The 14,040-nt window shown below is 41.9% G+C and overlaps 1 protein-coding gene across 1 annotated transcript in view; it reads right to left on the bottom strand.

Moving 5' to 3' along the window:
- Window positions 1-14,040, bottom strand: part of nrg3b (neuregulin 3b) — a 428,644-nt gene that overhangs the window by 67,951 nt on the left and 346,653 nt on the right. Inside the window, exon 4 of the mRNA XM_021565559.2 lies at window positions 4,959-4,985. Coding sequence (XP_021421234.1) covers window positions 4,959-4,985 — 27 coding nt within the window. The remainder of the gene's footprint in view (window positions 1-4,958; window positions 4,986-14,040) is intronic.

Here is a 14,040-nt window from a genome sequence, read left to right as displayed (position 1 = left end):
AAATCCTGCTATGCCCTCCGACAAACCATCAAACAGGCAAAGTATCAATGCAGGACAAAGATCGAATCGCACTACACCGGCTTCGATGCTCGTCGGATGTGGCAGGGCTTACAAACCATTACAGACTGCAAAGGGAAGCACAGTTGAGAGCTGCCCAGTGACACAAGTCTACCAGATGAGCTAAATAACTTCTATGCTTGCTTCGAAGCAAGTAACACTGAAACATGCATGAGAGCATCAGCTGTTCTGGACGACTGTGTGATCACAGGTCACTATTGTAGAATAAACCTGGGTCAATGGAAACCTGCCTAATTTCAAGAAAGCTTATTTATAGATAATTAACTCTTCTGTGGTAATCAAATGGCAATTTTGTGACGTCACACATTGTATGCTTAGGCTAAATAATGTAGTGATTTTGTAGTATGTTGCATTGTATTGTAGATGCCCGCAGTGCACACTTGTAAATTAACTTTTCTAAATAAAAATAAAATATCTATTGTATGTTTTTGTGAAATTACCTGCGTTTTTGTTCCAATTCTTATTATTTTGTAAAAGTGATTTGTTCCTGCTGAAGAGGAAATGCATTGTACGTTGTGATGTGGTCATATGGAAATCATGTGTATGTTCCCTCAGCCCTATAATCCCTTAGCCTAAACCTTACCTTAACCAACTAATATATTTGTCTGAGGTAGTTTTTATTGATCTCAAATTCTTATGTTCGTCAATGTCAAAGTAGCCTGTCATTTTGATAATTTGTGCTGTATTATAAAAGATTCTGCCAAAGTCTCCAGTCACGTAAAATGAGTTTGAACTGCATGAAATGGATTTATAAAAGGCAAAAAATGTGGCCCCTCCCCCTGGGCAAAAGCTAGTTGATTCCACAGTGTTTACACATCATTTCAACCAAAAAAGTCTATGTGAAGACGTTGAATCTACTTGGAACGCTCATTGGATTTGCAAAAAGTCATCAATTTAAGGGCGTTTCGTCTTTTTTTTTCACACAACTTTTAACCTAAATCCAATTATGTTAATTTTTGGGTTGATTTCACATTGAATTTACATTAATTGACAACTCAACCAAATGTAAATCAAAACTAGACATTGATCTGAATTCTGTTCCCAGTGGGCTAGGCTACTAAAATGTTCCCATGTGTGCAATTTCTGTTAGCACCTCTCTACTCTGCTTCTCTATGCCACTACACAAATGTGATGATATGCATGCAATGCTTTATTATAAAAGTAACATTTTCTCATGTGTTCTGGTACCTCAGAGCCCCCTTGAACGTTGTGAAAATTCTGTGCAACTTCCAGGGCACGTTTACTGTGAACACTGAGGCTGTGCCCGCTTTACATTACAGCTTTAACAGTGGCCATGTAGGCTACTGTGGCGATTTGATCACAATGTAGGTGTACCAGAGTGGCTTACAATAAAAAACAATGGAGAAAAAGCTGTTCTATCAGCCAATGTGTAGTGTTAAATGTAGGCCTACATTCCATGAAACATGCAGGTCTTGACATTAACCTGTTTATCTACTTGTCCTGCAAACAAGGAGGTGACTAAAAATGTTGTTGTGTTGTTTGATGCAAGAAACAACTTTAAAAAATAAAATGCATTATTATTGCCATTCCATTATTACAGAGAATTGGACAGATTATGCTACTCTCTGGTTACTGGCTACTTAGCTTATTCAAGACGGTCTCAAAATACAACACTGTCCCTTTAAGACACAAAAAAAGCTCTTTACCTGACTAGTTTTTCAAAGATCTCTAGAAATGTATATGTTTTGTGCTTTTGTAGGAAGCAATCACTCTCCTATAGTTGACTACAAATTATCTAAGAATTTGAACAAAATGTGCACATGTGGCTACATGCAGATCTTGCTTCGATCTCAAAACAAGCACATCTACTCAAAACTGCTCATGCTGTAAACACAGTCCAGTTCAAAGTAAATGGCACAGATCCATATATGGCAATGGTCTATTTGCATATAGACCTACTGCAGTTCTGGTTGTTTATGCCGCACCAGTCTGTGTAGAGTACGAGCTGAGTAGTGTGTCTCAATCTAATGGAATCCAACTCCGATGTGTTCTGCCTACAACAAAATCTCTTGCATAGTTAATTTTGTTTCAGTATGTTGCATTTAAGTGGCTAATACTGTGTTTATATGTTCACAATTGCCACAGTATAGGGAAACGTTGATAGTGTTAACAGTTGTCACCAACCAGCGAGGCAGATGCGCTTTTTCAGTTCAGTGATTTTAAATCTGGGTGGTAAATTAGTTCAATCGCAGTCACTACACAAACTATGAGTGGGCGTGTGCTTGAGAGAAAGAAGGGAGGATTGTGAGGAAGAGAGAGAGATCGACATCAGAGAGGATGTGATAGATGGAGAGACCTCTATCAAATCCTTCTCTGATGTCGATCTCTCTCTCTTTCTCACCGATCTTCCCTTCATTCTCTCAAATACACACCCACTCACAGTGTAACTGCTGTTTAACTCATATACCACCCAGATTAAAATCACTGAATTGAAGAGAGATTCGTCTGCCTCGCTGTCTCGCTTCTCTTTCCACTGTCTCCATCTCTACCCTCTCCCTTTTATTTATTCTATAAGTGGAAGTGTGTGAAGTGAAGCCAGCGTGTGAAGGTGTTAATGGAAAAATATGCAGCAACAGGTTGAATTTATTCACTAGTCATTGCATGTGGGAAAGGGCAGGTGGATGGATTAAACTATTCCCAGTCGAGTTGGGGATATTCATGACAGAGAACACGCACATTTGACGTGACAATTCAGTTGACGGGACTCATAGGGCTGGTTTCCTGGACACAGAATAAGCCTAGGCCGGGATTCAATCCAAGCCGCTTTATAGAGCAGAACATTGAACTTTACTTTAAAAAGGGGAAAATGCCTTTAAAAGGCGCCTCTGAAAATAAATCCCAGCCTAAGTGTAGTCCTGAACTGAAAAGCATGTTCATTGTAGATTCTGTGTCAAGTAAATCGGACCAAAGAGTGTATATTTCTTTCGGATGCCCCAAAACATCATATTGTCGACTGTATTGCTAACGCCACTGTTACTGTGTGTGAATCCCAAGTCAACCCCTAGCCCTTTCCATGAGGCACCAGTATAGATTTGAGAGGATTGGATAGGTGTGACGGATGTCACTGTGGTTGCATAGTCGTACTGTGGGCCTACCACTTCCTATCACACCAGTTTATATTGAGATTAGAACCCGGGACCTTTGCCTTACAAACACACTTGATTGCCCTCTTGACAACTACGCTACCAAAAAGCAAGACATTTGATAACGCATAATCAATATTGTGACAAGAGGCAAAATTGAGCTACCACTAAATTGCATAGACCTATCCACTCCGCTCACATCGACTCAAGTGCCTATATGCAGTAGAGGTATGTGCTAGGCGTTGGTTTGGGATTTAGGGTATAGCTTGATGACATTAAATATGGTGTACATGCCCATGGGACATTTACAATCATTTAAATGAGAACACAGTGTGCAGCGAGGAATGCACTCCAGGGATACAGACACATACACAAATATGAATAAATTAATACAATATACATACAAAAGTATGTGGACACCCCTTCAAATGAGTGGATTCGGCTATTTCAGCCACACCCGTTGCTGACAGGTGTATAAAATCGAGCACATAACCATGCAATCTCCATAGACAAACATTTGCAGTAGAATGTGGTACCGTTACTGAAGAGCACAGTGACTTTCAATGTGGCACCGTCATAGGATGCCAGCTTTCCAACAAGTCAGTTCATCAAATCTCTGCCCTTCTAGAGCTGCCCCGGTCAACTGTAAGTGCTGTTGTTGTCAAGTGGAAACGTCTAGAGACAACAACGGCTCAGCTGTGAAATGGTAGGCCACACAAGCTGAAAGAACGGCACCACTGAGTGCTTCTGGAAGCAACGTCAGCACAAGAACTCCACGCACAATGCCAAGCGTCAGCTCAATGCAATTGGACTCTGGAGCAGTAGAAACGCGTTCTCTAGAGTGATGAATCACACTTCACCATCTGGCAGTCCTATGGACAAAATCTGGATTTGGCAGATGTCAGAAGAACGCTACCTGCCCCAATGCATAGTGCCAGCTGTAAGGTTTGGTGGAGGAATAATGGTCTGGAGCTGTTTTTCATGCTTTGGGCTAGGCCCTTTAGTTCCAGTGAAGAGAAATCTTAACGCAACAATAACAATAACATTCTAGATGATTCTGAACTTCCAACTTTATGTCAAACGTTTGGGGAAGACCCTTCCTATCCTGTTTCATCTTGACACCTGTGCACAAAGCGAGGTCCATCCAGAAATGGTTTGTCGAGATGGGTGTGGAAGAACTTGACTTGCCTGCACAGAGCCTTTACCTCAACCCCATCGAACACTGTTGGGATGAATTGGAACGCCCGACCTCACTAATGCTCTTGTGGCTAAAAGGAAGCAAGTCGCCGCAGCAATGTTCCAACATCTAGTGGAAAGCCTTCCCAGAATAGTGGAGGTTGTTATAGCAGCAAAAGGGGGATCAACTCCATATTAATGCCCATGACTTTGGAATGAGATGTTTGACAAGCATTTGTCCACATACTTTAGGTCATGTAGTGTATATACGCATTCACACACAGGAGAACGTGCAAACACACACACACACAACATTGGACAATGCATTTGCAAACAGACACACAAAAATACACACACACACACACACACACACACACACACACACACACACACAATGTAACCAGTCCTTCTTTCGATTGCAGACAATACTAGCTTCCATGCAGATAGAATGCACCTATGCATCCATGGTGACCGGAGAATGTTCATCTTTTCCCAGGTGAGCAGAGGGTTTGCTCGATTGTGTTTTTTGAGCAAGGTAATTTCTGAGAGGTTGAGAGAAAATAAAGAGAGATTTACTGCATAAATTAAAAGTTTACTTACCCATGAACTCGATGCCCAGTTCACCCGCTGCTCCATCCAAGGACACAGTGAATAAGAGAGGGAGAGAAAAAGTGATGGATACAGTGAGAGAGGGGGAGGGGGATTGAGACAGAGAGAGGGGGAATAGATTAAGAAAAAGTGAGGGAGAGCAATGTACAGAGAGAGGAGATGGGAAGAATAAGGGGAGAGAAAAGAGTGGGAAGACAATACAGCGTTATTGAACAGCATTTTATATGAAACACAGTCATAACACTCACTCAGGCTTTACCCATTGGAGCACTGCATCTACAATACAAGAACCTGGACTTTGGTTGACTTGCCTCCCCAAAATCCCTTTTATTTTCTGTTGAATATTTTTTTTCAAACATAGAAATTTATACTAGAATTGAGACAGACCTAAAATGCCTTTCATGTTCCAAGTCCAGACAATAAAACTAGTACCTATGTTGCAGTGATAATTGTTCGCTCACCACCTCTCTGACCCCAACCTTATGTTTGTTTCAATATTCTACTTAGTTATCCCAGTTCTTCTGCTCACAAGACTGTCAGTAAAGACAGACACACATACACAGACTGATGTAGGCTTAAACACACACACACACACACACACAGAGACCGTGTGCGCCTTTTCTCCATGCATTAAAGCATTTTTCCACAATCCCAGAGCTGGGGCGATAGATAAAGAGGAGCACTCATGTTCCCTTCATCCTTCATCTTCCTCCTCCCTTTTGACGTCACTGTAATAGAATCTAATTTAAATTTAAATTAAACCCTCACACTTAATTCCTTAACTGACAGAGGTGGTCTGGGTTTGAAAATAGAATGCGGCTTGCAGGTCCTGGTTACAGATTATTTGGTGGCCACAGTCAAGAAAGAAGGGAGAAGCAAAACTCCAAACAGCGTGAAAATCATATGTTAGGAGATGCATTTTGACAGTATCATGGCAAATGTGTCAATGTCATACGAGTCATAATCCCATAATATACCTTGGTTTCACAGAAAACTATGTATGTTACAACCCTTTATAAAGGGTACTCAAGGGTACCTTCATGTAAATTGCGACAAAAATGTAAAATGGCCAAACTATTAAAACACACTGGATATATAGGCAAGCAAACTGAATGAGTCAGTATTAGCTGCCAGTGATGCTCCCATTTAGTTTAAAGTGGTCTCCAGAGAATGGCATTAATTTGAATGAGATAAAAGAGGGAGAAATGGTAGTGACAGGGGTAGGCATGATTGCAGATTTTAGCTCTGCCATTGACAATCGTGAGAGGTGGTTGTGACATTTGAGACAAAGTTTTTACCATTGCGGTGAAAATACTTTTGACAGGCCCGGAACAGTCTCTTATTGATGCTGCCAGTTCAGTATTGCCGATTCACGCGTACCCACCGATTTCCCACCACAACAACCCAACTTTTATCTCCTTTAATCGCTCTACTGTCATCGCCTGCACAGATGATGTCATTAAGCACTGATGCACATCTGTTCCTCTGGCATCGGTCTGGAAAATGTGTACAGTCATGAAGCAAAGCCCCCCCATCCTTTGCTCTGGCATCTCAAGGCACCCTTGGGAGGTATTTGTGCCATCATGTGGAACCTTGAGTAACCATGGAGAATATGAGGAGGCCATGCTCCACGTCTCTAGTCGTTTGGTGGTGATTACGAAGAACAAATCTGTGCCGCTGGGGAAATAATAGCAGGAGTGAATCAAATCTTAATCCTTCCTTTAGTTGGTGGTGAGAGGGAGCCTGGTTCTGGCTACCGCTAGCTGCTGCTGCCTACACAGTCCTAATACCTTGACAGATAAATACCCTAATTAGAGACCCGCTTTCTCTCCAAGCGAGCCAGTCGTGAAAGCTTTCGCGTTGTTATTATGGGGTGTTGTGTGTAAATTGTTGAGGAACATTTTTTTATTTAATTTATTGAAAAAGATGAGCTCAGAGAAAAGATCAAACAGATCCCACTGTCTGATTCCACAGCAATGAGGAGAACTGAAATATTAGCTGAAGATTTCATTTCAAAACTTGATGAGGCCATTCAGAATGCACCAAGCATTTCATTAGCTATGGATGCATCAACAGATAACAGCTTCTGATGTTTGTCAGATATTTTAACGAAACAAAGAAGGAATTCTGTGAGTGGCTGTTGGTCTTAACAAATCTATAATGACACACACGGGGACAGGTTATCCACGAGGCCATCAAAGGGATGCTGACAAAAAGAGATCTCAAGTCACTGGTCTCCATCACCACAGATGGAGCTCCAGCCATGATAGGAAGAGGGAAGGGACTGGTTTCACATTTGAAAGAGGACCACCCTAACCTGACATTATATCACTGCATCATCCATCAATCTCTCCTGTGTGCCAGTCTGGGAAAATAGTATTCGGAGGTCATGACAATGATGATGGAAACTGATACACTTTTTGAGAGCAACATCATCCCTACAACACCGCCCGCTATGAGGCATTCTGCCAGAGGCCAATGACAGTTTTGATGACTTACTACTGCACAACAATGTGAGATGGCTCAGCAAAGGCAGGGTTTTGGAACACTTTTGGGACATTCAGGAGGAAATCAAAGATTTCTTATCAGAGCAAAAGAGTGACAAAGCAACTCAGTTTTCTGAGTTTTTGGAAGATGAGGAGAATATGGAATTGATGGCATTTTTGACAGACATTACATCAGACCTTAATCAACTGAATGTTAAGCTGCAGGGATGGAACAACACAATGTGCGATATGCTAACAGCAGTCCAGGCTTTACAGAAGAAATCTTTGGTTTTCAAAAATAATCTCCAGGGAGAACTTGTCCACTTCCCCAATCTTCTGATGCAAACGCAGGGAGACAAACCATGTTGATTTCATCCAAGGCTTGCTTTCATGACTTGTTGGAAGAGAACTGCTGCTGCTCATCTAGAACCCCTTCTTGGTCACAAATGTGACAAAGTTGTCAGATCTTCAGATAGGTTGCATCACTGCAAATGTAGTGGATTGAGCTGCAAGAAAATGTGGCTTTGAAGGAGCAGGCTGGTGATTGTGACCCTGTCATTTTCGGGGGAAAGATGGTGACTGCAGCTGATGTCCTGTTCAAGAAACTGGCACTATACATCCTGACCATATTTGGCTCCACATACAGCTGTGAATCAGCCTTCCCCACAATAAACTTTATTAAAAACAAATATTGCACAAGGCACACCAATGAACACCTGTAACCAGTGTGTCAGAGTTGCTCACACACCATTTGTGCCACAGTTCAAAGCATTGGCAAGAGATGGAAAGTGTAATTTCTCTCATTAATGCAGGGCAAGGCCCAGAGTGACTTATACATGAAGATTGCATGGGACACAGTGACGTTCTGTGCATTCAGATTATTATTTTTCTTCAACTCTCCTTTGTTCTCCGGAAAACATGCACTTTATTTCATTTAAAAAATATATATATATTCAAAGCCCATGCACAATGGTTCACAGTACACTATTTGCATAGACAATTATGCAACCACTTTTGTTCTTTAGCAATGTTGATGCAGTGTTGCACATGTTTACATTCAAAATAAGTTGTAATTCAATCAGATTCTTAGTCTAATTTAATGTATTTAGTGTACATTTAAAATAACAACATATTTCCTAAGTCGTAGACGCCTATGTTTGTTACTTCGCTGTACCACAGTGCCGATAAAGGACCATATCCATCTGGACCTTTGCCACCGTGGGAATTTGTGTCACTGGACACAAATTCAGGTGTCTCGTTTCTGACCCAAGACAAATGTGGCAGGATCTACAGACAATCACAGATTACAAAGGGAAATCCAGCTTGTCTGACGTCTTGCCACTGGACAAGCTAAACACCCTTTTCGCCGCCTTTGAGAATAACACAGTGCCACCGACGCAGCCCGCTCCAAAGGACTGTTCTCCGTGGCCGAGGTGAGTAAGACATTTAAGCATGTTAACCTTCGCAAGGCTGCCGGCACAGACGGCATCCCTAGCTGCGTCCTCAGAGCATGCGCAGACCAGCTGGCTGGATTGACATATTCAATATCTCCCTATACCAGTCTGCTGCCCCCACTTGCTTCAAGATTACCACCATTGTTACTGTACCCAAGAAAGCAAAGTTAACTGAACTAAATGACTATCACTCCCGTAGTGCTCACATCTGCCATCATGAAGTGCTTTGAGAGGCTAGTTAAAAGGATCATGTCACTTCCACCTTACCTGAGACCCTAGACCCAGTTCAATTTGCATACCACCACAATAGATCCACAGACGATGCAATCGCTATCGCACTGCGCTATCCCATCTGGACAAGCAGAATACCTATGTAAGAATGTTGTTCATTGACTAAAGCTCAGCCTTCAGTACCATAGTACCCTCCAAGCTCATCATTAAGCTCAGGCCCTAGGTCTGAACCCTGTTCTGTGCAACTGGGTCCTGGACTTCCTGACAGGCCACCCCCACGTCACTGGTGGATGAAAAGCTGGCCTACAAGCAAGGAATGACCTCATAAGGAGGAGATTCACCTGACAAAAAAAGAAGATTGTTATGATATCGAAACAGATTTATTTTAGAATATTCATCTTCTAGTCTTCTTCGCTTCTCCATGAAAAACGTATCCTTCTCCAGTGCTAGCTTCTCCTTCTCCAGGGCTAATCTCTCGCCTTCCACCTTCAGCAGCTCCTCTTGCACCTTGTGCAGGGCCGTGAGCACCCCTAGGAGCGTCCTCTGGAGAGCCACCATCTCCTCCACACCAGCAAACCTCCTTGCCCGGGGTGGCACTGGCTCGTCCATTGGGGTGTCATGATGGATAAAGATCGGAGACAGGTGCATCTCCTTTGTCTTCAGTAATGATCTGTTGAGAAAATACAATGAATGTGTTTTGGGAATGATATGTGTTCTAGGCCTATTATAGAATAATAATAAACGTATTAAATGAGAAATCAAACAATCTCCTACCTCTGCTTGTTCTTCTGTCATATGATCATGATGATCCATGGCTCCCGCATCCGGGCACAGGGGCATATGGATGAGGTCCAGTGCTATTTCTGGAAGGTCAAACACATTGTGTCAGCATGACAACAATGTTTCAAGAGCTGTAGGCTCGACATGATGAGAGAAGTAAACAAGTGTAACGTTAGCTGCACAACTGGATACTTTTGTAACCATTAAAGTTTTCTTGCGACACTGCCTCAGACACAGTTGGCTACCGGACATTTAAATACAGCAAGAAAATGAATTAAACCTGCATTATCTAGTTAGCTAGTAATTAACAATCTATTACAATATTCTAGAAGTGTTATATAGCTAGTTCGTTTGTCAATTTGCAAAAAAAAAACTTGGCTAACTTAGCTAACTTCAACGTCGTTAGCTATGTTTGGCTAATTAGCTAGCTAGCTAACTTACCGGTCATGCTGTCCGAGTCGATGTCCAACTGCAGTCCCTCTACCACCGTCCTTCCTATCATGAACAACACCTTCTCCTCCAGCTGGTCCACATGAATGGTCGATACACCCCCCCCCCCCCCCCTCCCAGTCTTCTTCAACTCCCTGCTTCTCTCAGCTCCCTTTTTCCTAGCAGCCGACTTGATGTTGGACTACTTATTTTTTATGGCATCACTGTCCCTTGCCATTCCCCGATGGCAGAGACAGACTCATCCACTCTCACCCATCCTCTCTTTTTGGTCTCTGCAGTGACCCCACAGATATCAAGTCTCCCCAACAGCAACCTTTTGCTGGCTGCTATTTCCTCCACCATCACTTCAAGCTCTTGTTTGCTGAAGTTTTTATTGCACTTTCCTTGTTAATCCATTTTTGGTTTTGATATAGCTAGTCTAATGGTTTTAATGTATTAAAACATTTCATTTTTCTGTGTGTGTGTATAAAGAGTTTGCGAACCAAATAAAACATTTTATTCTCGAGACATAAAGCAAGTAAATAAATGTAATACAATTTAAATATCAACACTTTATTATAGCGGGCCAAATCATATCATTCCTGTCAAATAGGCTTATTTATTGGTTTCAACCACAACACTAATGTCAGTGCCACACAAGAAGATATTGTTGCGTTTTCGGCGCCGGGTTCTTTGTAAGGCAGGGTTTACACATACAAACACACAACACCTGTCCAAGTGAAGAGTTTATTACTAGAGCGGATTATTACTATCAGGCTTTGGCAGCGTTCTTGAGATTCAAAACAAACAAAGTACACCCTTCGCCCGCCAGTGGAAGGTCCTCCAAGCTTGTATTTGGGTGCTCAATCCTTGTTGAAAATCATATTTCCTATTCCTCTTTAAAACCTCCTTCTCCCCTGTATGCAAAAAAAGACAATGAAAGAAAACCCAGGGCGTGGTTAAGTAGAGGAACTGATTGGTTTCACCTGTCTGCAGTTTGGTTCTGATTACAACTGGAGACACGTGGCTATTCTGCTGCAGTCCAGAAGTGTCCCCTGAGCTGTCTGTGGTCCTGCCTCTGGGGCATGCTTGGCATTGCTGTCTGTGGTCCTGGCAGCCAAAAAACAAATAAACCTCGCAGGCACATAACGTCCATACACATCACAACCCCTGAAACTGCTACACTATTTACAAAGTTCTTAAGAAAGATATTTATGAAGTTCTTAAGAAAACTATGAATTCCTAAGAACATTTTGAAGAATTGCACTTACAAACTATCTTATGAACTTCTTTTTTTTCCTTAAGAAACTTATGTTTTTTTGTATGTAGTGTATCTGTGAATCCAGCCCCTGCTCTTTAAAGTAACTAACTTTGGTCTTCTGGATAGCCTGAGAGCACTTATTTATCATTTGCCTGAACGACGGCCAGGTCATGAAGGAAGGCTTGCTCATTATAGTTTTTTAGCAAGCATCTATGACAAATCATGACAGGTTGTTTAAAACTTCTTAGGGATAGGGGGCAGTATTCGGAAGTTTGGATGAATGCCTGTTACTCAGGCCCAGAAGCTAGGATATGGATATAATTTAAAGTATTGGATAGAAAACCCTCTAAAGTTTCCAAAACTGTTAAAATAATGTATGTGAATGTAACAGAACTGATATAGCAGGCAAAAGCCCGAGGAGAATCCATCCGGAATATTTGGGGGGGGAATGCCTTTCTATGGGGAAATCAATAGAAATCCTCCCAGATTGCAGTTCCTAGGGCTTCCATTAGATGTCAACAGTCTTTAGAAAGAGTTTCAGGCTTGGTTTTTGAGAAATGAGCTAGAATTTGTAGTTTTTGTAAGTGGCTCCCATTTTGGCTGTAGTGTTGGCTGTAGTGTTGTGGCGCGCATGGATGAGGGTTATTTATCTCCGGTAATGAACATACTTCTCTCCGTCTTATATTTGATCATTTATTTACATATTAGGGTACCTGAGGATTGATTAGAAACGTTGTTTGACTTGTTTGGACAAAGTTTATTGGTAACTTTTGGGATTCATTTGTATGCATTTTGAACGAGGGAAACGAGGGAGTCAAGTGCGCCAACTAAACTGACTTTTTGGGGATATAAAGAAGGACTTTATCGTACAAAAGGACCTTTTGTGATGTAGCTGTGACCCTTTGGATTGCAAACAGAGGAAGCTCTTCAAAGGTAAGTGATTTATTTTATCGCAATTTCTTACTTTTGTGATGCCTCTGCTTGGTTGGAAAATGTATGCAATACTTTTGTATGCTGGGCACTGTCCTTAGATAATTGCATGGTGTCCTTTCGTCGTAAAGCCTTTTTTCACCGGATGTTGGCCAGCTGGGACGCTAGGCTGTAAAACAGTGATCAGTTTGGTCATTACAGAAAACACCAGACTGTTATCTGTCACAATTATTTGTGAGGATAACATCAAGCAGAGTAGCCTTTTCTGGGTATATGGAGTCATACCTTGTGGGATTGGTAATAATCTGAGAGAGTTTTAGGGAGTCCCATTGTTTTAAGACTTGGTCAGGAAGTTTTAGGTCACCTAGCAGGACAAAGTCAGACATTGTGTAAGGGGCCAGAAGAGAGCTTAGGGCAGGTAGGGTACATACTGGTGCTAATGGTGGACGATAACACCCCAGCAACAGGCAACAAAGAGCCATTTGAAATCTTAATGCTTAAAACCATCAAATCAAATTGTTTGGGGACAGACTTGGTGGAGACAACTGAGCACTGAAAGTGTTTTTATTTTTTATGACATTTGAATGTGCATCAGATGGCAACAAGATCATATTGTACAGCAATTGAATCAGGTAACATGAATACGAAGTCGTCGAGAGGTGGTTAGAATAGGATAGGAGGCCAAAAGTCAGTGTAACCAATAGAGAGTCAAAGTCGCAAGTGTGGGAACAAACATTGTCTGTCCCGCGTTCGGGTAAATTAGTAAGTTCATAGTCAACAAAGTGCTCAGGAGTGATGGAGCAAATAGCATAAAGCACAAGAAAAAAATAAAATGGCTTGGGGTTAGCCGTTTTAAGTTCAGAGTCAACCATCCCAACAAAATAACTTGAGACAGTAGCTCTCTATGAGTCCAGTAGGCTATACAATTCTGAGATCAAATAAATAGTAGGCCTATACTAGTTAATTAAAGCATTTCTGAATAAAGCTCACATAATAAGCTTCATAAGTGAATTAGCCCACAGAAAATTCAGATCAGTCCAAAGTCTGCGGTGTCTGTGTATGTGCGTGTGTGCTGGAGGCGAGTGAAAGCTTGGGAGAGAGGGGAGAGTGTGGCGGGCTATACCAGTGAGGGGGATACAGGCCAGGGCAAACGGGGAGGAGATCCCTGGGTGGGATCCAAGCAGCAGTGCTGCAGGCAAAGGGAGTAGGTGTCACACCCGATTGGGAGAAGCTTTTTCAGGAGGCTAAGTAGGAGAGGCAGTGTTCAACCTTACCAGATGTGTTTGGTGGAGCAGATAAAAGCACCCGAAACAAAATGCTTTTTAAAAAAAACGTGGTAAAGTTTGCTTGAGTTTCGATCAGTTTATTGCCAGCTATGTGTGGCGCCATGTTTCCTTTCAATGGAAAACCATGTGTTATTCGTCACATACAAATATTTATCAGATGTTATTGCGATGTAGTGAAATGCTTGTGTTCCTATTTCCAACAGTGCAGTAGTATCT

Source organism: Oncorhynchus mykiss, chromosome 16, assembly GCF_013265735.2.
Source record: "Oncorhynchus mykiss isolate Arlee chromosome 16, USDA_OmykA_1.1, whole genome shotgun sequence".
Classification (NCBI taxonomy): Eukaryota; Metazoa; Chordata; class Actinopteri; order Salmoniformes; family Salmonidae; genus Oncorhynchus; species Oncorhynchus mykiss.
This window is presented reverse-complemented; position numbering and strand designations above follow the sequence as displayed.